Genomic DNA, 23,467 nt, shown 5'->3' with positions numbered 1-23,467 from the left:
CAGATTCCAATGGCTCTTGCATTTCAAGACAAAGGCATTCCAGAGTTGCATGCAGAGCTTTGCTTAGCCAACAGCTAATTTCCTTTCCCCATCTGTCCAAATATGCACATGCTTCTGTAGGAAGAGTTCTCAGCGTCTGAGATGAGTCTTCCCAGTGGAGGCAGTAACTTTACAGCAACAGAAAGAGCAGGGATCATTTCGAATGAGTCTTCAGGAAAGCATGTGCCTGCATTTAAATTGTATCCTCTGATAAAGAACAAACTATTGAAACTCAGCAGCGAACCGATGAACTGGGTGAATGATTCAGTGCCTGATTTAGGGCAGCACAACTAGTCCCTCCCCCCACTGGGTGCCAAGTCAAAGGGGTGCCTGCCTTCTCAAAGCCTGGTAAGTGCTTGCCCTGCTTTGGGAAGGAGGTGGGAGGGCTCTAGGATTCTGCCAGAGCCCTTGCGCTTTCTTCCCAAAGCTCGCTTACCCAGCTTGGGGAAGACAGTGCAAGGGCTTGGGGGGGCATCACATTTCGGCTTCGCTCAGGGTGCTATATTACCAAGGTCTGCCCATGGATGCCTGGAATTCCTTATCATCTTGCCACATCATCCAGTTTTTGTGCCTCAGATTACTCAATGAGAGGAACACTATATGGTGGGCTCCCCATACCCCACATTATTTAGGTTTTATGTTGATGTCTCTGCAGCTCTCTGTTATTTTTCTTTTGATTAACTCTGCTGCAAGTCGATAGGTAATGACTTGATTTCCGCTGCACTTTGCTTGTTTCTCCTTGCCTGGGTCTCTCTAAGAGACCCCAGCACTTTGCACTGATACGTCTGGCCCAATGCCCGAGACAAGAATGAGTCCCACTTAACACTGCTCAGTTGGCATTTAAGTTGCATGCTGGAAAGATATGGGGAAAAGGAAAGAACCCCTGTGCTAGGACAGGAAAGTTTAACAGGTATGCTCCATAATCTAAAGAGGATGAAATCCTTACATCACAGGCAGCAGGGCTAAATGGGTAACTTCCATTAAAACTTCTGCAGATTCTCCTGTTTTACACAGTAATCTTGATATCCTTCCTCTGATTTATTTACACATTTTAAAAGGCTGAGATGAGAGACTGAACCAAGTTGAAAGATAGGCAACATCAAAGACTTGTGTTGCATCCCAGCATAAGCAATTATGTAAAAAATTACATATGAGAGCAGGATGCTTATCTCTGGAGGGTGAAATCTGAAGTTCCAGAGACTCTGCAACCTATGAGCAATCCAAGTTGGTCCACAAGGGATGTGCTTGGCAGAACGACGTGCTTGGAATTCCTTGGCAGTGCCGGGTCTCTCAGAATAAGCACTCTTTAATGACGCTGGGCTGTATAAATGAACCCAAAAGAGACTCGTACTCTTGCATCAAGTTTCTGATCTGCAGTGTTTACTGTGAGCAACATAATTCCTAAGTGCCAAAGTCTCCTGCCCAAGTTTCGCTGAAACGAATGGAGTTGTGCAAAAGCACGACTGGTGCAGAGCTCCCACCCATTGCAACAACACTTGTGCCAGAGAAATTTTCACATGGAATGCATTTCTGGCTTATTGCATCACAACAACAGGTCTGCAAGAGAATGAAAATAGCAGGAGATGACTGCTTCAATGGAGACTCTTGCAAGGGGATCCAGGGGTTTCGCTTCCTTGTTCCATTCTGACAGTTTGCTAGAGGGAGCTGCTGGCCTGCTCTCTGTTGAGTCAGCCCATCCACTGTAGATGATCAGTGACATTACAGCAGGGGTATGGAGCCTGTGGCCCTCCTGATGTCAGGGATGATGCAGCAATATTTGGAGGAACACATGTTCCCATCTCTGAATTAGAGTTATAAAACCGCATAGTCTTTAGCCTGTTTCTTCACTGTGGGAAGTCTGCTTCTCATTTACAGATAGAGCTGCTCTCAAAATGTTCATTTAGGTCTATCCACTCAATTGCACGTTTTCTTCCAGATTGCCAACCTCAAATGCTTTGGTAGAGATGTGCTCTTTAGGTCAAGATTGAAGCTCCCACTTCCTGCCCTTACCAGAATTGTGGATGTCTTCCCACCTTCCAGAGTAATCTCCAGGTCAGAAAGGGCAGCGTCAACTTCATCAACCTCTTTGTCACTGTTGTTCAAGTGATTTTCAGATGACATGATGGACAGCTTATTGATGTGGTACTGCAAGAAAGGAGTAAAGAGCCAAATAAAGACGACTGTAAATGAAACCGCACTTCGGCTAAGAGAAGATTGCCGTAACCAAATCCTCAAAAGAACTCCCAGGGCAGGTGGGGAGGAGTAGCTTTTTCTGCAAGGTAACATTCATGCCTGACATTTTCCTGGGAAGCTACTGTGTAGTATATTAAGGGTGTGGAGCTTACTGGGTGGTGCTGAACTTCTTCTCCACTTGAAGTTCTCCAATTTATATTGGCAAGACCAAAAGGTACCAAAACCTTTGTGACCTGTTCAGAGCTTGGTGATCTTATAAGTGTGTGTGACTTATAAGACCAATTTTACTTCCAGAAGATGGCAAATGTGGTGCATCTCTTTACCGTCATGTTAATTCCAACTACCAATTTACAGAGGTATTTAACACTAGTCCTACTCAGAGTAAACCCCCTGAAGTTAATGGACATGCCCATGGTCTCATCTGCAGTACAAATATGAACAAGTATCAAACCACTACAAAAAGTAATGGCTCCCCCCCCCCCAAGAGTTCTGGGGAATGTAGTTTGTTAAGGGAGCTGACAGTTGTTAGGAGACCTCCTCACAGATATAAAAATCTCAGTGTGGTTTAGTAATCCCTATTTCCCAGCGATGTCTGGGAACTGTAGCTCTGTGAGTATTATAGGTATCTCTTAACAAGTTACTTGAAGGTCTCAAACATAAATGTTAGGCCTTACAACCTTAGGTTTTTTCCTGCACAATTTTTTTCCTGGGGAAAGAGATGGATTGTTAAACCACTCTGGAAACATATCTTTGAAAGAGCCAGGCAGCATATCAGATACAAAGGACAGTTATAGGAGAATGCCCTCACTTGAAATAATTATGATGTGATGCCCCCTTCGAGGGAATAAAGTGTGAAGGGGACTTGAGTTGGCATTACATCTGTTTATATGGTCTGTATAGTGTGTGCCAAAAATGGCAAACTGTGTCCTATTCTAGAGAAGGAGGGTAGAATGTATTTTTGGGAAACCCAGGGATTATCACCAGCTGTCTGAGAGGCTCAGTGCCAGAACCCTGTGGTTCAGTAACCTAATGTACTTGTTATTTGCTTAAAAGCCAACAAAAAAGGAAAGATGGATACAAACATGTTTGCGAAAAAGAATCCAAATTCCTTTGCTTGAGACATAACAAGGAGGAAAATTATTTTGAAATCACCTAAAAAGGTTCAAGTAAACCCTAAAAAAATGGGGAAGAAGCCAAGATCTGTCAGAACAAACCATTCTAGCCACTGAAAAAATATAGGGCAAGACACAAAGCTCAGTCAGCATGTCAGAGGCACTAATACTTTCTAGAGAAAGGTATCGTTAAGATGGCAAAAATTAAAAGTTCAGAGATTTGGACCTACAGCATCTCCACTCACCTGCAATGCTGCAAACATCATCATTTCCTCCTCTGTGCACTCTATTTCTTCCAAAAGAATAGCCCATTTCGACTGCTCATAGAGTTGGTTGATTCTGATCGCATCGTACTATGGGGACATGACCATATCATTTGTACAGGACCCTGCTTAAGGATTATAGCACATAGCTTTTTGTAGTCAAGTAATAAAATCCTGTCAAATCTTTAAGGCTTTTGAATGCCTTCGTTTCTATTTGCTGCATCAGTCTGAAATACCAAAGAAAATTTCCAGCCTACTAGGGAGCTAGTATACAGTATCTCCAGCCATTAGTCACCCCCACTGCTATAAAGGAAAGACATCACAAAGAAACCAGCTATCCTAAATCTGCTCAAATTGTTTGCCCAATCCTACACATTTTCCAGCCTCATTTGCAATTAAGCCTTCTGTCTGTGTTCTATTAACACTGGTTAACTAGTGGTGCTTCTAGATAGAAGTTGGATGAATTAGTGTCACCAAACAGTCATTCATTACCTAACAGTTCTGCAAAGGTTTGAGCTGGGTTGCGCATCAGTTATGACTGTTCCAGTTTCCATAAGGTAGGCATGTCCAAAATCCGTTTTGGGGGCCTAACCCGGCCCGCCAGTCGGTTTAATCCGGCCCCTGTGGCAGTTTATTTCCGGGGGTAAAATCCTTTTTAAAAGCTCAACAACTTTGGGGTAACAACTTCAATCCTAAAAAAAGAGCAACAACTTTGGTCGGCCCTTCGCTTCATCAAATCCGGCCCTCTTTGAAAAAAGTTTGGACACCACTGCCATAAGGAGAGGGAGCCCAGCAGATAATACCTTTCCTAGTCTTCCTGAAGCCACAAGTTTTTGTTTGTCTAATTCAAAATCACTCTCTGTTCCCCCCGCCTCGCCTTCTGTCACTTCAGTTATGCCCCCAAAGGGACAAAATTCATTGCTAGCCTGAATATTGGAAAAATAAACATTTAATTTTCACAAGACACATACCAAATTATTCCACTAGCTTAATTAAATCCATATGCAGAATCAGGATTTCCTCTCTAGAACATGAAGCGCAACCGTGCTATTGGTATGGATTCAGCTTCTGAGCAGGCAAGACTTGCAGAGCCGTCGAGCCTGCGCAGTATTAGTGGGTTTAGAACATTTTGGCTCCTTTCCCCGCCTTACGGTACATGTGTCATGCATGCCCTTTTCTGTCTCTCCATCACAGACACTGAAAATCCTGCATAAGATATCCCAGCACACGTAGCATTATACCTTAGGATTCAAATCAAAGAAGCTGTAGTACTTAAACCGAAGAAGTAAGGCTTCATTCTCCTTCACATCCTGCTCCATAAGTGACCTTGAAGAATCCAGCCACCTGCCAACACACAAAGAAAGTGCTGGCTTAGTCATTTCAAATGACATTTCCCCCCTTCTTCTTCTTCAAAATATAAGCTGCTTTTAAAACCTACCCTTGGTTGATCTTGGCCTTATCCAGAAGCGCCTGTGGTTTATACATTTTGGCTAAGATTTCTGGGGAGGTGATGGGCTGGCTGACGGCGAGTATACCTGGATTCCCTTCTGATAAAGCACTATCTCCAAACCAAGCTGAAGTTGGCGACAAAGGGCTCCCATCATGTGAATCGTAAGTTGGCGTCATGGTTTTGCTATAAAGCCCTGGGCTTGAATAAATGCTTCCTGATTTGAGAGAAGAGAATTAGAACAAAGTTATCATCAGAATAAAAGATAGCATTTTGTTTCACTGGACGAAGAACAAATAGACAAGCGAAGAGTTCCGCAAAGATATTTAAGTGTGCAAGGAGAAGGGAGCACAGGAGTTTGAATGACAGGCAAATTTGGCTCCCATTTCCAGCATATCACAAAAAGCAAGAACTTGCATCTCAAGATGCTCACTGGAGTTCATACATTTCCCCTCGATCTGTGAATCTGTACTTCACATTATCATAAAGCAGATACTGCTTGCAGGAGTGTAAGTAACTGATGCTTCTAGGGCTCTGCTTCTGATATAATGCTAAAATCAAAACAGTATTTTTGTTTAATATTACTAAGCCACTTTTCCAACAACATAGTCAAACTCAAAGCATCTCACAACAATGTCAATATCCTAAATAATTGTTCAATGGGAAAAGACGACCCAGAACTGCATTTCCATGCTTTGTAAGTAGAGCAAAAAACTAAGAACATCCTGTTGCATGAGGATTTTCAGACTCGTGTAGATGAGAGGTAGGAAAACAGTCAAAAGAAAAGTCACAGGAGATGAAGTCCTACCCACATAGGGCTCACCTTTCACTGGGCCGATGTAAAGAACATCAGAGCCTACAGAGAAGGAAAGAAAGGAAGTCAGAAGGTAAGATGAAGACGCAGAAAGAAGCAGAAATAAGAATAGCAGGGGTGAAAAACAGGCAGGGGTGAAAAACAGGCAGAGATGCTCAAGGGTGCAGCTGAGCACATGACACATGTGAAGAGGTCTGAACTGTACACCGGATGGCAGGGGAAACAGTAAAATAAAGCCTACAGGCAGTAATTTTATTATGGCAATGTGCATCAAGTGACAATGCAAAACAGCAGAAATCTGAAAGATGAATAGCACACGCCTGTAACGGTGTTTTAGCACCAAGCGCCCATGTTGGAAAATCAGTGCTGTGAAATCAAGAGCAGACTGTTGTCAGGCTGGGTAAGTCCATTTCCACCCAGTTCTCCAGGAAAATGAGGACTTGGGCCAAGATGAGCAGTATTACTTCTATCTGACAAGGGAGGAAATACAAAACTCCTGCTTCGTCATCTTTTGCCTATACACGCAATGGAAGGAAATGAAGTAGTCCACTCATTACTTCCCTTGCTTGGCAATTATCTCAGTGCTTTTGCAAACATTACTCAGAACACTGGAAAGTGGAAATAGTTTTGCCTTTCCTTCTTCTTCTTTTTTTACTGAGCAACTGGGTAAGAATTCTGCCTGACTGCTGCTCTTTATAAATACCAAAGAAAAGGACTCTGCATCTTTTGGTTTGTTTTTTTTGGGGGGGGGGCGGAGTATGGAAGTTCCTATATCAGATGTAAGATGCTTATTTCTAAATGTATAAAAATCCTTATATGTCAATACAACTTTGTGCAGGGAGCCATTTGTAGCAGTTAGTTTTTACCTAACACACAGCCAACTGAGTTAATACACAGGATAGCAGAACTCTTGAAAAACAGACTGAGTTTTCACTTTTTCACGTAACAGCTGCACATTGCACAGAAACTCTCCGTGTGAAATGAAGATGATGACGTCACGGCATGAGGACTTTACCACTTCAGAAATGAGTATCTGAAGCAGCCCTCACTGAAGGCAGTAAAGAGTTTCCCTTTTCTTGGCTGAACTCTGAGAAACAAACACGGCTGCCTGGATTTCAGCATGCGGCTCAAAACCAACTCTTCTTAAAATAGTTCACGGGAGTCTAAGCTGCACAATCTCTTTGTGGTGAGCTTCTTATAACCTCTTGCTATGCATGTGTTGCAAGGCTCATTCTTCAGAGTTTTAGAATATTTGCCATTATTCTGTGTTAAATTTAAAAGCCTGGTTTAAGCCTCCTTTATGCAGCGACCCGCCTCCTGCTATTAGGGAGATCAATAAGGCAAGTACAGTATTTTTCACTCTATAGGACGCACCAACCATAGGACGCACCTAGTTTTAGAGGGGGAGAACAAGAAAAGAAAAATCTCTCCCTCTCTGCGCAGTGCCCCTTCAGCGAAGCGGCAGGAGAAACGGAGCCCCTTCCATTTCTCCTCCCGCTTCGCTGGAGGGGCGCTGCGCATAGAAGGAAAGCTGCACAGCACCTCTCCAGCGAAGCAAAGCCAGGAGAGCAAGAGGGATCAGTGTGCACCAATCCTGCTTGCTCTGCCGGCTTCAGGCGGCTATCCCTGAAGCCTGGAGAGTCTTGCTTCTCCTGTTGGAGGCTTTGCGTTGCTTTAGCTGAAGCCATGGAGCCTGCATTTGTTCCATAAGATGCACACACATTTCCCCTTAATTTTTGGAGGGAAAAAGTGTGTCTTATGGAGCGAAAAATACGGTATGCACCTTAGGATATGGGTAGGCAGAAGGTAGATTGTGATACTTCTTCTACAAGGTGGGGGTGAGAAATTTTGCCTCTTGAGACCCTTAAGGGTTGGAATTCTCTAAGTTCATTTTGCTCCCACTCAACAGAACTGAAAGCTTCACTAGACTTTCGCTAGAGTTTGCTTGGATAGTCTAGTCCAACACTAACATTAAACCTTCCTTAAATAAAGAAAATGTTTCTGTTTGCAGTAGAGGATCCAGGGTCTTATTAACAGCAGAAGTAGAAATTCAGAGAGCTGGCTTCCCATGTGCATCATTAAGATGGTGCTGCCACTGCTCCAATCAGTTTAAATCTGTGTCCAGATTAGCTTCGGATCATTTGGAAATTTTGCACCTCCAGTCTATTGTTTTTTTAAAGGAACTTGTACTATACACTCACAACAAGCAGAATTTGAGTCAGGATTAGCCCTCAAAGAGCCAATTTTGTGCCAAAAGTATTTAATAGGACAGAAGCAGCAGGGGAAAATATTCTCTCTCTCTCTCTCTCAACAGAATATTTTATTAATTTGTAGTAAAATAACACCGATCAATTCCAACAAAACCTGTAGATTATTGAATGCTTATATTAATCACATATAAAAAGAAAAGTCGAGCAGGGGCACTGCCTAATACTGAATCATTGGAAGCGTCTTCGAAGTCTCAGCTATCTGTGATGTGGTTTCTCCATAAGTAAGCTTGAGTGGCTGGAGATCTTATATTAACATAATTTCTATACACATAGTTGAGATATAGGGACCATACCTTACTAATATGGCCATGTTTAGTTTGACCTCTAACAACCCTTCTGTGTTGTGCAAGGGGCTCAGAAACGCCCGCTCTCACACCCAACACCTGGTGGCATTGTAACATATACGTTTCTGTAAAGAGCTGCAAACTGCGAAGCCACCTCTGGCTTGATCTAAAAGAACCCCAAAATATATTTGGAATATGAGAGCAGCAGTGGCTGAGGACTTAAGTTCAGTATTTGTTCAGCTGTGGAGTAAATAGGCAGCAGCAGGGGTGGATTTTAAGAAGCAATGAACAGCTGAAACTGAATTTAATTACCACTAGAAGAACACCCTAGTGTAGGTGTGTGGAAAGCCTTTGCTGAACTACAACTCCCATCACCCCTGGCTATTAGCCATGTATGCTGGGGCTGCTGGGAGTTGTAATTTAGCAACACCTGGACAGCCAAAATCCCACACCCACCTGCAACAGTGTTTCCTCTGAAGAATAGTTCTTATTCACTGCTGTAAATCTAATAACATATAAGGATTGTAAACTATTTTTTCTAATAATACTGTGAGGAAAGTCACCATTATTTTTATTTTACAGATGGAGAATACAAGCTGGGACTGGGAGAGACCTGTTCAGCTTATAGACACCAGGGGTGAGAAATCTCATGCCTTGGGCCCAGAATACAGCCCTCCAACTTCTCTAGGTCCTGGACTCTCCCCCTGGAGTTGGGTGTTTTACCTGGTTGGATTCTATGAAAGGGCTTTGAGCTTAGTTCAGTTGCGTTGCTGAAAACAAATTCCTAGGCTTAGAATGGGCTCAGAGGCAGGCTGCTATTTAATTCTACATATGTTTTGCACTTGTCTGTGTTTTATGGGGCTTTGGATTTTAGTGAACGAACACACACACACACACACACACACACACACACACACTCCCTGCCTTAGGACGAAACAGTACAAGCATTTTAAATTGGTGCATAAACTGCTCTATTACAGCACGAAGAGGGTTTTTATGCAGAACACATAAGAACCTAATAGCCCGCTGGATCAGGCCAATGGCCCATTTATTCCAGCATGCGGTTCTCACAGTAACCAATCGTATGCCTGTAGCAAACTCACAAGGAGGCTCTGAGCACAGCAGCCCTCTCCCCTTCTGTGGTTTCCAGTAACGGGCATTCAGAAGCAATGCTGTTGCCAACTGTGGAGGCAGAGAATAGCTATCCTGGCTAGTAGCCATTGAGATCCCTCTCCTCCATGAATTTGTGCCATCCTCTTTTAAAGGGTGGTTGTCATCACCGCCTCCTAGACGAGTGAGTTCTGTAGTTTGACTATGTGCTGTGTGAAAAAGCCCTTTCTTTGATCTGTCCTAAGTCTTCCAACTTCCAGCTTCTCTGAATGTCCACGAGTTCTACTGTTATGAAAGGAGAACAACTTTTCTCTATTCCTTTTCTCCACACCATGCATAATTTTATAAACTTCTATCATGTTGCCTTGTACTTGCCTTTCCTCTAAACTAAAAACCCAGGCAAAAACAGGTGTGTGATAGCACTGGAGGCTGAAGGACGACGACAACTGGAATCCAACTGCCACCAAGAAAGGCTGCTGGGATTTCTAAGGAAGCCAGCTGCTTCTGCACAACCATCCTGCAGCTCACACAGGAGTCAATTCACTGCGCAACTGATTATTCCAATCTGCATTTATTTCAAGGAAGGCTGTAAAGAAGCAGTGCTTAATAGATTGCGGCTGCAAAATGAGATGCCTATGCACAAAAACCAAGTATTCCATTTCTTCCCATTTTTGCTTTAGAAATGTTCCCACTTGGAAATTAAGAGGCATTCCTCCTTGACAAATTGTTTTTCTAAAAAACACAGAATGCTACCAATGTACACTACACTTTCTAGAGTAAAAAAAAAGGTAAACAAAACAAAATAGAACAGTCTTTGTCAAAAGGAGTCTTTCAAAAGCAGGCAAGTTAAGACAGACATGAGAGCAAATGCAATCGCATGCTACTTGAAACCGATACAGGTTCTTCCGTATCCTTTTTCTCTTGCAGCTTTTAAAACAATATCCTTAACACTTTAGCACTTTGCCCTTGCTGCTACCGCATTTCATTTGGTGGCAATTCTATGTCCTTTATTAACAACTTGGAGAATTAGACTCCCCATCTGCACAATACAGTCATACCTTGGGTTTCAAATGCTTCAGGTTGCGCATTTTCAGTTTGCGCACCACGCCGAATCCAGAAGTACTGGAACAGGTTACTTCCAGGTTTCGGTGCTCACGCATGTGCAGAAATACTAAATCACGCTTTGCGCATAAGCGACGAATCGCAATCCACACATGTGCAGATGCGACGCTGCGGGTTGCGAACCTGCCTCCCGCACGGATCACTTTCACAACCCGAGCGTCCACTGTACATCTAAAATTGTGTCACACAACTTTAAACAAAGAGTCCTGGGAGCTGCAGCTTGTTGCAGGTCCGAGAGTGCTTAGGAGACTCCCTATTCCCATCAGAGAGCTACAATTCTTGGGAGTTCCCCTGGAAGAAGAATTAATAAACCACTCTTGAGAACAGTAGCTCTAAGAGGCAAATGGATTCTCCTTACACAAATTTGTGATTCTGCTTTAAAAGTATAGTGCCTAGGGGTTCTTAGTTGGTGAAGCTGTAGAATCAACAGCATTCCAGAACAGAGGGCTGACCTGCAATTTGAGCAAAATTGGGTCACGGAATCTTGGCTTCCACTTCACTGCAAAGAAGGGATACTGAGGATTTGCAGGGGAGAGCAAATGAGCCACCAACCCCACCACAGATGCCCTTCACTTGCAAATCACACTCCCCTGTCCTTCTATCTATGCTCTGCTTTGCAGTGGAAAAGCGATAGCCAGTGAATTTAGAATCACTCAGTAGACTGACACGTAGGGGGAAGGCTTTTTCTTCTACAGGTTTGTCTGGATCCATAGGAAAGAGTCATCCATTTTTCTCTCTTGGGGGGGGGGAACTAGACATTGCACTGGAGGTATGTTACCATATCTCAGTGGTTTTAACTCTCTCTCTTAAATCTGAAGCTGCTACAATCAGGAAGTGAGGGAAGTAAGGAGAGACTTGCTGCCTAAACAACCTTCCCTCCTCCAGCCATTTCCCTCACTCAAAATCTTCTCCCCACAGACCTAACTTATTTTCCACCAACATGGGAAAAGTTACTCCTTTCTCTTCTCCTGAGTAGAAAAGCAGCTGGGTTACGTGTATGCAATTCTGGACAGAAATACAACCTTCTCTCCTCTGGTTAGGTATCCTCTCCTACAGTCCTGACAGTGGCCTCACACAATGCTTTCATTTAACAATGCTGGAAGACTTGTTTTCCTTTGTTTTCTGTGTGATATCTAGTTTGGCCCTTAATGACACTTTGCATAGCAGGTCTCATGCTGAACTCAACTGTGTTTGTCATGACACTTAGCCAAGTGCCACAATATCTCTCTCTCTCTCTCTCTCTCTCTCTCTCTGTGTGTGTGTGTGTGTGTGTTCTCTCCTCCCTATTAATGAATTTTGTTTTTTGTTTTTTTAAAATCTTGCTTCTCTCTCATATTTTGAGCAAAAACACTCTTTACAAAGCAACTAATCAATTTATTTACAATTCTGGGTTTTATGGAGGAATGCCAAGGGCAGGAGAGGACAGACTACAAAGCAGGATTGCTAAATTGCTCCCTTCAGTTTATCTGATCTTTGAAGCACTGTGATAAAACAAAACAAAAAAGCCACAATGGTGAAGAGGCGAGGGGAGGTGAGCCAGGGTGTGATCCTTGGAGAGCAATATCCTCCCAAGGACTGAAGACCTAGTGTTGAGAAATCCTGACACCCCCCCCCCCTTATTAAGCAGGTCAAACAATCCAAGCCATTAGCAACAGAAGCAGGAAAACACACACACACAGCGCAACCTAGTAAACAAAATTCATAACATCTGAACTTTCACATTTTAAGATAGGGATGGACAACATTCTTCAGAATTCTTGTGTGGTCTGCAGAGACATGGCCAGAATCCAAGATTCATTCTGATGTTTAAGTAATTTTATATAGTTCCCATTAATTAAAATCATTTTTTTCAACTCATACAAAAACAATGATTTCTTTCCATGATCAGGATTTTCCCCTCTCCCAGGAATGACCCATACCCTACCCCTCCACGGTTGAGGGTTGTCTTCTACATAACATCTCTACCCTAAGGTTAAGTGCAGAGTCTCCAGCCACTAAATAATACAAATCAAAACAGTTATGCAATTCAGTAAGCTGCATGAAACCCAAATGTACGAATGAATTCACAGCATACACATGGATGCCCTTGGTCACAGTGCATTTCTGACCTGCTAGCCAGTGGTGAAAGAGTAGCTCCCTCTCTGTTACCAACTGTGGCGCGTAGGGAACTGGGACTGCGTAGGATTTCATTCTAGAGCAACAACTCATTTTAATGAAGTCATGGCAGGTAAAAGTTCGTGGCCTTAAACTGGGTTGCAGTGGGCGGCAAGAAGGTATGTAACTGGCAAGAATGTATTTGTTATTCATTCTAGTAAGTGAAGAATGCTCTTTGGAAATGAGCGACTGGCGGGCTTGTGGCTTAATGCCAGTGGCCAAATTACTACCTTTAAATGAACTGTGTATGAATACGAGTGTATATTAAATCCTCAGGCTAACAAGGTGTGCAAGAAGGGAGTGCTGCAAAGGTAAGTTGTAGCAAACCATTCATTATCCCCCAGCCAAATCTTTAATGTTTCTCAGAATCCAATTCTAAGACTTGCTGTAACGTATGTGGAGTGGAATGTACCGTTGTCTACGGCATGGCAACTTAACAAAACATCATGTCCCTGAACCAAAATTATGTGGCATGAGCAGATTTTTTAAAAGTAATCCACAGTGCGCTGCTGCAAAAGGAACTGAATCTTACAGAATGCCTTGGGGTGTGCAACAAGTTGACATTCTCCTGTCTGCATAGCAACTGCGAGCAGGTGTTGCACTTGCGCATTTACCCCCTGCTCTTCCGCACAACCCTGGCATGATTACTGCATGCAGAACACCTCCTCATCCCTTGTCCACAGGTGGGGGTGGTGAAAAATCAGCCTAGGACTGATCAGAAGATCGGCGGTTCAAATCCCCGCAATGGGGTGAGCTCCCATTGCTTGGTCCCTGCTCCTGCCAACCTAGCAGTTCGAAAGCACATCAAAGTGCAAGTAGATAAATAGGTACCACTCTAGCGCTGCTCTGGTTTCCGTGCTCTGCTCTGGTTTGCCAGAAGCGGCTTAGTCCTGCTGGCCACATGACCCGGAAGCTGTACGCCGGCTCCCTCGGCCAATAAAGTGAGATGAGCGCCGCAACCCTAGAGTCGGTCACAACTGGACCTAATGGTCAGGGGCCCCTTTGCTTTTACCTATGCAGCGTTAGTGAGGGACTTGAGCATGTTTTACTCACATGGCTCGCTTCCTCCATGAATTTGCCTAATGCTTAAAAAAACAATAATTAAAAAACAGAACAAAACCCGCTGCTGCTCACCACCAGGTTTCCAGCCAGGCAATCTTCTATCCAGAAATTGGAACAGCTGTGATGGGAGATCATGGATGAGGTGATTACCCAGAGCTGCAGCTCCGTGGTACAAGATTTGCACACAGAAAATAGTTCAGCCTCCAGGTTGACTGCACTGACTGGTAGTGGCTCTCTAAGGTTTCAGACAGGGACATTCCTAGCCTGCTGGGGATTGTACCTGGGACCTTCTGAATGCAAAGCACATGCTCTACAGCTGAGGTACAGCCCTTCCCTATGGAGAATACTATATACAGAATTAGGTTTTAAAAACCAAGGAGAGAGCCAATCATTCTAAACAATGATGTCTAAACAATCAATAGCCAGTTTTAATTACACTGGTAACCTACTCAATGGACTTGAGGCAGGTAAGAGCAATTCTAGATTAACAGGTAGGGTTGGTTTACTTGTCTAATAGTAAAAATGTGCACAGGGGAACATGAGGAAAATGAAGCAAGAGGGGGAAGACATGAAAGGAGAACTTTTCAGAAAGAAAACAAACTAATCGCTGTTCTAATACACAGACTAGTTTTGCAATTCCCCTTCCAAAGCACTCCCATTCTCTCAAAATAGGGTGAATTTCAGGAAACTATGCAAGGCATATGTTTTTAATTCTCACAACAGCATGTAGGGACTGGATCTCTTGTAATTTTAAGAATTTTTTTTAGTTTTAATTATTTCTTGGAAGGATCAATGCACACTGGAAAGCTCTATGATGCTATCTTTAATTATGTATGCACACTCAGAAGCATGGGGACAAAGGAAGAATATCGAGATGTAAAAACCTAATTGTGGTTGGTGACACAATGGCAGGAGTCTGTCCTATTGATTTCTGACTTCCTAGCAAGCATGCGGAGCCTTACTCACTTGAAGATGATCCTGCAGTAAAGCAGCAATCAAGAGTAAGTTTGACTTGAAGTCATTCACAGGGACATGACACCTCTAGCTGCCCCTTAAGATGAGGAGGCTGGCATTTTAAATGGAGCCAGACAGGAAAGATGTTTCAGGCATTAAGTTACTACTTGTGTTTACATCAGTAAAATGATCTGTTAGACATTTCTCCACAGGGGTTCCTTGGGACTGGCCCCAGCATGCCCTCTTCACACCTCCGAGTGTCTGATGTCAGTACTTCCTGCTGCCAACTAAGAAGGGGGTGCTGGTGCTCAAGCCAGCACACACTGCCTCACAATTAAAATTAGATGGCAGCTTTTGGCAGGACAGAAGGCTCCAGAAGCTAGAGATATGCAAAGAACCAATTCCTCATGGGGTTGCTTATAGCAGGTGCACCCATGACCCTAGCAGTCACTCTGCTGGAAACTGGTAAGACACAATTACTGCACCAACACACCCCTATGACACTGGCTGCCTATAAAGCAGTATATTAAACTTAGCCTAGTGTTAAATTTGAAGTTTAGTGTTGGTATTCAAGGCCCTGAAAGGTACATGTCCTAGCTACAATTCAGACTTCCTCAAAGAATCTCAATCTGACCAAACCCCACCCCCACGTTGACGGATCCCAGCGTTGCATCTGAAAGCTTTTTAGAACAGAGCAATTTTCAGTGCGGAATTTGTTCCTTCCAGATGTCAGTGTTTTGTCAGAGGCCTTTCAAACATGAGGAAGACTGCAGAGAATCCACTGCATGTTTCTCATTAGGGCATTCTTTCCTTTTCCCACGTATCTGGTTTGGAAATTTATTTTTAAAAGCAGAGTACTATACAGTTTTAATGATAAAATAACTATTGTCCCCCTTTAAAAATATTTCAAACACGTTGTGTTATTGCAGTTTTGCATTTTAATGCTAAACACCCAAGGCTCCATTTGGTGGCTGGGATATAGGCAAACACCACTGCTATTTTTTGTCAGTATCACCATCACCCACACTACGTGGGTGTTCAGAATGTCACATCTATACAACAGGGCTGTTCAATCCAGGGCTATTCTCAAAATATCTGCAATGCCTGGAAACGTCCCATCGTCTTCAAATTCACAACTTCCATTCAGAAGCACCCTATCCAACTCTATAAACAAGCCAAGTCATAGCTTGTATGTAGGAAGAATCCATTATTAGACAGCCAGCAAAGAACATAGGGCTACTTTTTAATATATCTGCAGGCTGTGCTATTAAACCAACAAATACAGATAAAAACAAAAGTTTTTAAGCTTCCCATTATCCACTGGCAGGTGAAAGGAGAACTACTACTGCTTCTTATTACAGAAAACAGTTAGCACTTCTATTGACACAAAGCTAAGTTATTATCCACCGTATTGGGTGCAGAAATGATGAGGAGGTGTGTGTGTGTGGGGGGGAATTTGGGAACATACAAAGAGATGTCCCCCAATTCGACACTGCACCTAATGCACTGTTATCCATGCGCAAGGCCAAATGGCTCAGTGAGTCAGGCACAATACTGAGATTAGCAGTTGTCACAGTGCCACTGTCTTAATTGTGGAACAGGGTGAGTCTAATTACCAAGCAGCATACAGCTCCCCAATGAATTCTGTAGATTTTAGCTGCAAGGCCATTTCCTGCAAGGCCTTCAAGAGATTAAGTGTGACTGTGCATCTTTCCATTTAGCACCTGCTCCAGTTTCAGTTCTAAACTTTCTCTTCCTTAGCATTCCCAGCCACCCACCCAGTGTTATGTTTACATCGCTCTCCATACTTCTCTCCTTCCCCAAGCTCTTATTATTCCTCTTGTTCCTCTAAAGCAAAATATAGGCTCCACCTGATCCAGGGGTGATTAATGGTCCTTCCAGCTCAAGTGTCTCATCTTCATACTGGTCATCCAGTTTTTTCTTTTTCTTCTTTGTGGGATCTCTGGGCTTCCTCAAAAGGGAGAGTTCCTCTGGATGTCTGATGTCTAGGAAAGAAGAATAGGAGATGATAGTTTAATCCTTGCAAGTGAACAGGATTGTTGTGGACCTCAGCAGCTGTTTGAAGCATTTGTAAAAACTTTAAAGTAAACCTGAACCACTTCGTACTCACACAAAATTGGGTAGGGAAAACAATCTAGCACTGTGTGTGTGTGTGTTGTTATGCCACTTCAATGCATAGCCAACATCTACATGCCAACAGGTCATACAAACTGCATATGATTTTGAGAACATTCTCACCAGGCAATTCCAGAACCTCAGCTGAAATGACATCTGCCCCCAGAGGAATTCTGACCCACCACGAACAGTGGGGAGTTGATTTGATTTGGTTCTCTTAGTTGCAGTATTATAGCATCTTTCAGATATATTTACACAGGGAGCCATGCTCCAAAATCTTTGAGTACAACACTGGTTAGGTTAGCTTAGCCTACCCTCCCTCTTTATTACCAAACAAGGCAATTTGTATAACACCCTTGTTTATTTTAATCTTATGCAATATTTGTTTTGAGTTTTTTGTTGAATCAGATAAAAACTGTAACACCAGTTAAACCAATAGTTCTTAACCTTTTTTGAGTCATTGGCCCCTTTCATAGAATCAAAGAATTGTAAATAGCATTTTCTGCACCCAGTTCACAAACCCCCTGAAGCCCATCCAAGGACGCTAAAGGGGTCCATGGATCACAGGGTAAGAACCCCTGAATTAAATGATGTACACTGAGCTTCTAGTTTTCCATTCAATGGTAAGTCTAGAATGCTTTTACATTCTAGACAGGCAGTAGTGTTTGTTGCAGCAAAACTAAATAGTCCTAATGGATTTATTACAGCATAAGCTTTCATGGATGACAAGAGCTCTAATCCCCTCCTATGTTGTTTACAGTCGTGATTTATTGTTTTATTGATACTGTAAGCCACCCAAAGAACTTTGTCATTGGATGGCATGCAAATATTGTAAATAAATAAGAAATACTCCACAGAAGCTTTTGCCACAATAAATCTGTTAGGCTTAAGTATGCCGTAACACTTTGTTTTTGCTAGTTTTAATGCATCTCAGAAGGGATTTGAAAAAGGAATCCAGCATCCCACTGGCAACAGGAGAGAAAGGAGAAGAGCTGTTTGGCTTTCTACTTATTCTGTTTTTTGTTTTGAAAGAAGGGCCAGCTACCTGCCAGAGGCACAATTAATTTGGAATATGTCCATCTGGAACATTTTCACCTGAGCTTTCCGTCAAGACATTTTTTTTAACTCCACCTCCGAGTCTCCCTCCCCAACTCCACTTCTTCAACGCAAGTGTTTTATGAACAAGATAACCTAATTTTCCACTGAACTTTAAAGTCCTTTGCAACTCTATTATTGTCCCTTTCATTAATTACTAAGCTACATGACCTTCATTCTATTGGTCTCCTTCCCTCCAGCTCCAGAACAACTAGTCACTTCTATGAATGAAGAAAAATAGATAGATAATTACACACACATACACATGCACATACACACACATATCATATATTAATGGCATTAAATAATTGTTGAATAGTAATAATATGTTCCACATGCTTGCTACTAACACCTTGTTTTGGTGTGGGAAAATGGAAATAGAGTTTATACTTTCTCCTAGGACCTATAATACAAATGTTATTAAATACATCTGGTCAAGTATTTTATGATTCACTTACTCCAAGTGTCAAGTGTTTTGTAACAAAAACAAAGCCCACACTTTTAGCAGAATCCTCCAGCAATTAGTATTATTTCTCGAGGTTCGTAACTAGAATTTTTATTTATTTTACACCTGCAAGGGTTACTTATTAAAAAGAACCAGAAACAAAAAACTGAATGTTGTAGCAAACAGAGTCACCCAACTGTTAATAAGCTTGCTCAAACCTTGAGGGAGTTGGGGTGAGATAAAACCCAGGGATGCATTCTCATGGCATCTGCAGAAGTAATTAAATCTGCTTGATTTTCAGTGTAGTTACATCTCATAGCAAATTATGTTCCCAACAGTGGAACTTTTCCACAAATTTTAAAAAAGGATGTTCCATTACACAAGGTTTTGAGGGCAGCGCCAATCTTGCACCTCCCCCACCCTGGAAATGCAAATCTCACATTGCACAAAACCAGCCTTTGTGCAAATGCACCACAAGTGAAAGTATTATGACTTTTAGAAGACATCTGAAGGCAGCCCTGTTTAGAGAGGTTTTTAATGTTTGATGTTTTATTGCTGCTTATTCTTATTCTTATTAATATTATTCTGTTGCAAGCCACCCAGGGTGGCTGGGGAAACCCAGTCAGATGGGTGGGGTATAAATAAATTATTTATTATTATTATTATTATTATTATTATTATTAGGAAGAGCGTATCTCTTGTGGGGCGCGGGTGGCACTGTGGGTTAAACCACAGAGCCTAGGACTTGCCGATCAGAAGGTCACGGTTCGAATCCTCGTGACGGGGTGAACTCCTGTTGCTCGGTCCCTGCTCCTGCCCACCTAGCAGTTTGAAAGCAAGTCAAAGTGCAAGTAGATAAATAGGTACCGCTCCGGCGGAAAGGTAAACGGTGTTTCTGTGCGCTGCTTTGGTTTGCCAGAAGTGGCTTAGTCATGCTGGCCACATAGAATCATAGAGTTGGAAGAGACCACAAGGGCCATCGAGTCCAACCCCCCTGCCAAGCAGGAAACACCATCAGAGCACTCCTGACATATGGTTGTCAAGCCTCTGCTTAAAGACCTCCAAAGTAGGAGACTCCACCACACTCCTTGGCAGCAAATTCCACTGTCGAACAGCTCTTACTGTCAGGAAGTTCTTCCTAGTGTTTAGGTGGAATCTTCTTTCTTGTAGTTTGGATCCATTGCTCCGTGTCCGCTTCTCTGGAGCAGCAGAAAACAACCTTTCTCCCTCCTCTATGTGACATCCTTTTATATATTTGAACATGGCTATCATATCACCCCTTAACCTCCTCTTCTCCAGGCTAAACATGCCCAGCTCCCTTAGTCGTTCCTCATAAGGCATCGTTTCCAGGCCTTTGACCATTTTGGTTGCCCTCCTCTGGACACGTTCCAGTTTGTCAGTGTCCTTCTTGAACTGTGGTGCCCAGAACTGGACACAGTACTCCAGGTGAGGTCTGACCAGAGCAGAATACAGTGGTACTATTACTTCCCTTGATCTAGATGCTATACTCCTATTGATGCAGCCCAGAATTGCATTGGCTTTTTTAGCTGCCGCGTCACACTGTTGGCTCATGTCAAGTTTGTGGTCAACCAAGACTCCTAAATCCTTTTCACATGTACTGCTCTCAAGCCAGGTGTCACCCATCTTGTATTTGTGCCTCTCATTTTTTTTGCCCAAGTGCAATACTTTACATTTCTCCCTGTTAAAATTCATCTTGTTTGTTTTGGCCCAGTTCTCTAATCTGTCAAGGTCGTTTTGAAGTGTGATCCTGTCCTCTGGGGTGTTAGCCACCCCTCCCAGTTTGGTGTCATCTGCAAATTTGATCAAGATGCCCTTGAGTCCATCATCCAAGTCGTTGATAAAGATGTTGAATAAGACCGGGCCCAAGACAGAACCCTGTGGCACCTCACTAGTCACTCTTCTCCAGGATGAAGAGGAACCATTGATGAGCACCCTTTGGGTTCGGTCAGTCAGCCAGTTACAAATCCACTGAGTGGTAGCATAGTCAAGACCGCATTTTACCAGCTTCTTTACAAGAATATCATGGGGCACCTTGTCAAATGCCTTGCTGAAATCAAGGTAGGCTACATCCACTGCGTTCCCTTCATCTACCATGACCCGGAAGCTGTTACGCCGGCTCCCTCGGCCAGCAAAGCGAGACGAGCGCCGCAACCCCAGAGTCAGCCACGACTGGACCTAATGGTCAGGGGTCCCTTTACCTTTATCTCTTGTAAATATGCAGCCTCTCACACACGGTACAGTTAGATATACAGCATATGCACACAAAAACATTTTCTCGAGTCATCAGCATTTTGGGTAGTGAACTAAGTTCTTCGCTTCTTAGGAACATGGGAATTTGGATCATGGCCCTATTCACACAGTGGCCAACCAGATACCTATGGGAAGGCTGCAAGCAGGGCTTGCATCTTCTACCACTTGTGAGTTTCGGCAACTGGCATACAGAGGAACGCTACCTTTGAGAAGGGAAAGGTATCTGAAGAAGTGCACATGCACACAAAAGCTTATACCCAGAACAAACTTAAGTTGGTCTCTAAGGTGCTACTAGGCATTTTTAAAAAATAATTTATTTTGAGAATGGAGAAAGAAACAGCCCTTGTGACTAGCAGCCAAAGATAGCCTTACCCTCCATGAATACGTTTAAATCATCTTTTAAAGCCATCCAAGTTGGTGGCCATCACTGTCTCTTATGGACTGAATTCCACAGCTTAACTACACTCTGTTCCTTCTGTTGGTCCTGAATCTCCCAACATTCAGCTTCACTGCATGGCCCTAGGTTTATGAGGGACGAGGGGAAACCTCTCTCTATCTACTTTCTTTACACCACCACATAATCTTATGTATCATTATCGCTCAGCGCTTCTAAAAGGCCTGCAGAAACCTTGGTCACTTGGCTGTGCAAGAGGGGTAGATTTGCTCACTTAATGCAGTAAATATCAAGTGAAAAATGAACTTTTCATCCTCTCCAGCAAGGCTCTAGACCCATGGACTCCCAACGTGGGGCACACGCCCCACTGGGGGAAAATTTGATTTTTAAGGGGGGCAATTTGAGAATGGGTTATTAACAGTGAATAGCCTTTTAGGCTTCCTCCACGTGAATAGGAGTTCACTTTTTGAATAATAAGAATTATATGTCACGGGGGGGCATCAGGATTTTAGAGATGCTTTGGTGGGGCATGGGACGCGGGTGGCGCTGTGGGTTAAACCACAGAGCCTAGGACTTCCTGATCAGAAGTTCAGTGGTTTGAATTCCCGCGACGGGGTGAGCTCCCATTGCTCGGTCCCTGCTCCTGCCAACCTAGCAGTTCAAAAGCACTAAAGGGTGGGAGTAGGATCTATTCTACTTGCTGGAAACGATGCCTTATGAGGAACGGCTAAGGGAGCTGGGCATGTTTAGCCTGGAGAAGAGGAGGTTAAGGGGTGATATGATAGCCATGTTCAAATATATAAAAGGATGTCACATAGAGGAGAGAGAAAGGTTGTTTTCTGCTGCTCCAGAGAAGCGGACACGGAGCAATGGATCCAAACTACAAGAAAGAAGATTCCACCTAAACATTAGGAAGAACTTCCTGACAGTAAGAGCTGTTTGACAGTGGAATTTGCTGCCAAGGAGTGTGGTGGAGTCTCCTACTTTAGAGGTCTTTAAGCAGAGGCTTGACAACCATATGTCAGGAGTGCTCTGATGGTGTTTCCTGCTTGGCAGGGGGTTGGACTCGATGGCCCTTGTGGTCTCTTCCAACTCTGATTCTATGATTCTATGATTCTATGCTGTTGCACGCTAATTAGAAACATTTAAGAAAGGCAAGGCTGCGTGAAAACGTCAGGTTTTACTCCAGCGTTTTGAGGAAACGGCTGTATGAAGTTAGTGGTGGTGAGACCTCAAACTGGAGGTGGTGCTGACAGGGAGATTTGAATCCACACATTTACAAAATGTTCCCTGGCCTGTACCAGTAGGGTCACCCAAGTCTAGACCAGGGACAGCAAACTTTTTCAGCAGGGGGCTGGTCCACTGTCCCCCAGACCTTGTAGGGGGCTGGACTACATTTTTGGAGGAAAAATGACAAATTCCTATGCCCCACCAACAACCCAGAGGTGCATTTGAAATAAAAGCACGCATTCTACTCATGTAAAAACACCAGGCAGGCCCTACAAATAACCCAGAGATGCATTTTAAATAAAAGGGCACATTCTACTCATGTAAAAAAACGCTGATTCCCAGACTGTCTGCAGGCCAGATTTAGAAGATTGTGCCAGATCCGGCCCCCAGGCCTTAGTCTGCCTACCCATGGTCTAGTCTTTCTCAACTTGTGGGTCCCCAGATGTTGTTAAACTACAACTCCCATCACCCCTAGCTAGCAAAGCCAGAGCTCAGGGGTGATGGGAGCTGTAGTCCAACAACATCTGGGGACCCACAAGTTGAGAACCGCAGGTCTAGACCAAATTCATGATGTAAGAAAATGCTGCTATGATGAGAGTTAATTGGCAAAGAGATTTAACCTACTTGGGGAAACTGGTGTGTTCCAACTTGCTACTATAGCTCTCATCATTACAATAAACAGGCTTTAAGGGTAGGCAAGTGCTCCTCCAGTCAGTTAATTATATGGAGTAGATCCTACTCCCAGCCTTTAGGGTCTACAGCAGCTGTGCTTTTGGCAACCCTCAAGAGGAGGGATTTCTAGAGAAGCAGGAGTGATCACAGAGCACCATTGTAGCAGGAACCCCCCCACCCCAATCATTCTGTTTGTACAAACTTCACACACACTCACACTCACACACTACATACGCCACATTTCTGTTATAAATTCATAGAAAAATCAACCATACATCGGATTTGCGCTGTTCCATTTTATTTTACTCCATGTGACAAGGACTATCAAAGGGGGGTGGCTTGGTTCTGGTCAGCCATAATCCCAGCACATCCACAGGAGCCCTGCCCAGTTGCTATGTCA

At 43.4% G+C, this 23,467-nt stretch overlaps 1 protein-coding gene across 4 annotated transcripts in view; it reads right to left on the bottom strand.

Moving 5' to 3' along the window:
* FERMT2 (FERM domain containing kindlin 2) overlaps positions 1 to 23,467 on the bottom strand; it is a 91,451-nt gene that overhangs the window by 21,114 nt on the left and 46,870 nt on the right. For 2 of the 4 annotated variants that reach the window (XM_082217762.1, XM_082217763.1), the window contains exons 4-9: positions 16,696 to 16,830; positions 5,878 to 5,910; positions 5,046 to 5,271; positions 4,849 to 4,951; positions 3,590 to 3,697; positions 2,050 to 2,184 (exon numbers count right to left, since the gene is read on the bottom strand). In XM_082217762.1, the coding sequence (XP_082073888.1) occupies positions 2,050 to 2,184; positions 3,590 to 3,697; positions 4,849 to 4,951; positions 5,046 to 5,271; positions 5,878 to 5,910; positions 16,696 to 16,830 (740 nt within the window). The remainder of the gene's footprint in view (positions 1 to 2,049; positions 2,185 to 3,589; positions 3,698 to 4,848; positions 4,952 to 5,045; positions 5,272 to 5,877; positions 5,911 to 16,695; positions 16,831 to 23,467) is intronic. The other 2 variants (XM_082217764.1, XM_082217765.1) reach the window with 1 other exon arrangement.

Source organism: Podarcis vaucheri, assembly GCF_965113315.1.
Source record: "Podarcis vaucheri genome assembly, chromosome: 1".
NCBI lineage: Eukaryota > Metazoa > Chordata > Lepidosauria > Squamata > Lacertidae > Podarcis > Podarcis vaucheri.
Note: the sequence above shows the minus strand (reverse complement) of the source record. Positions and strands in the feature narration are given on the sequence as shown.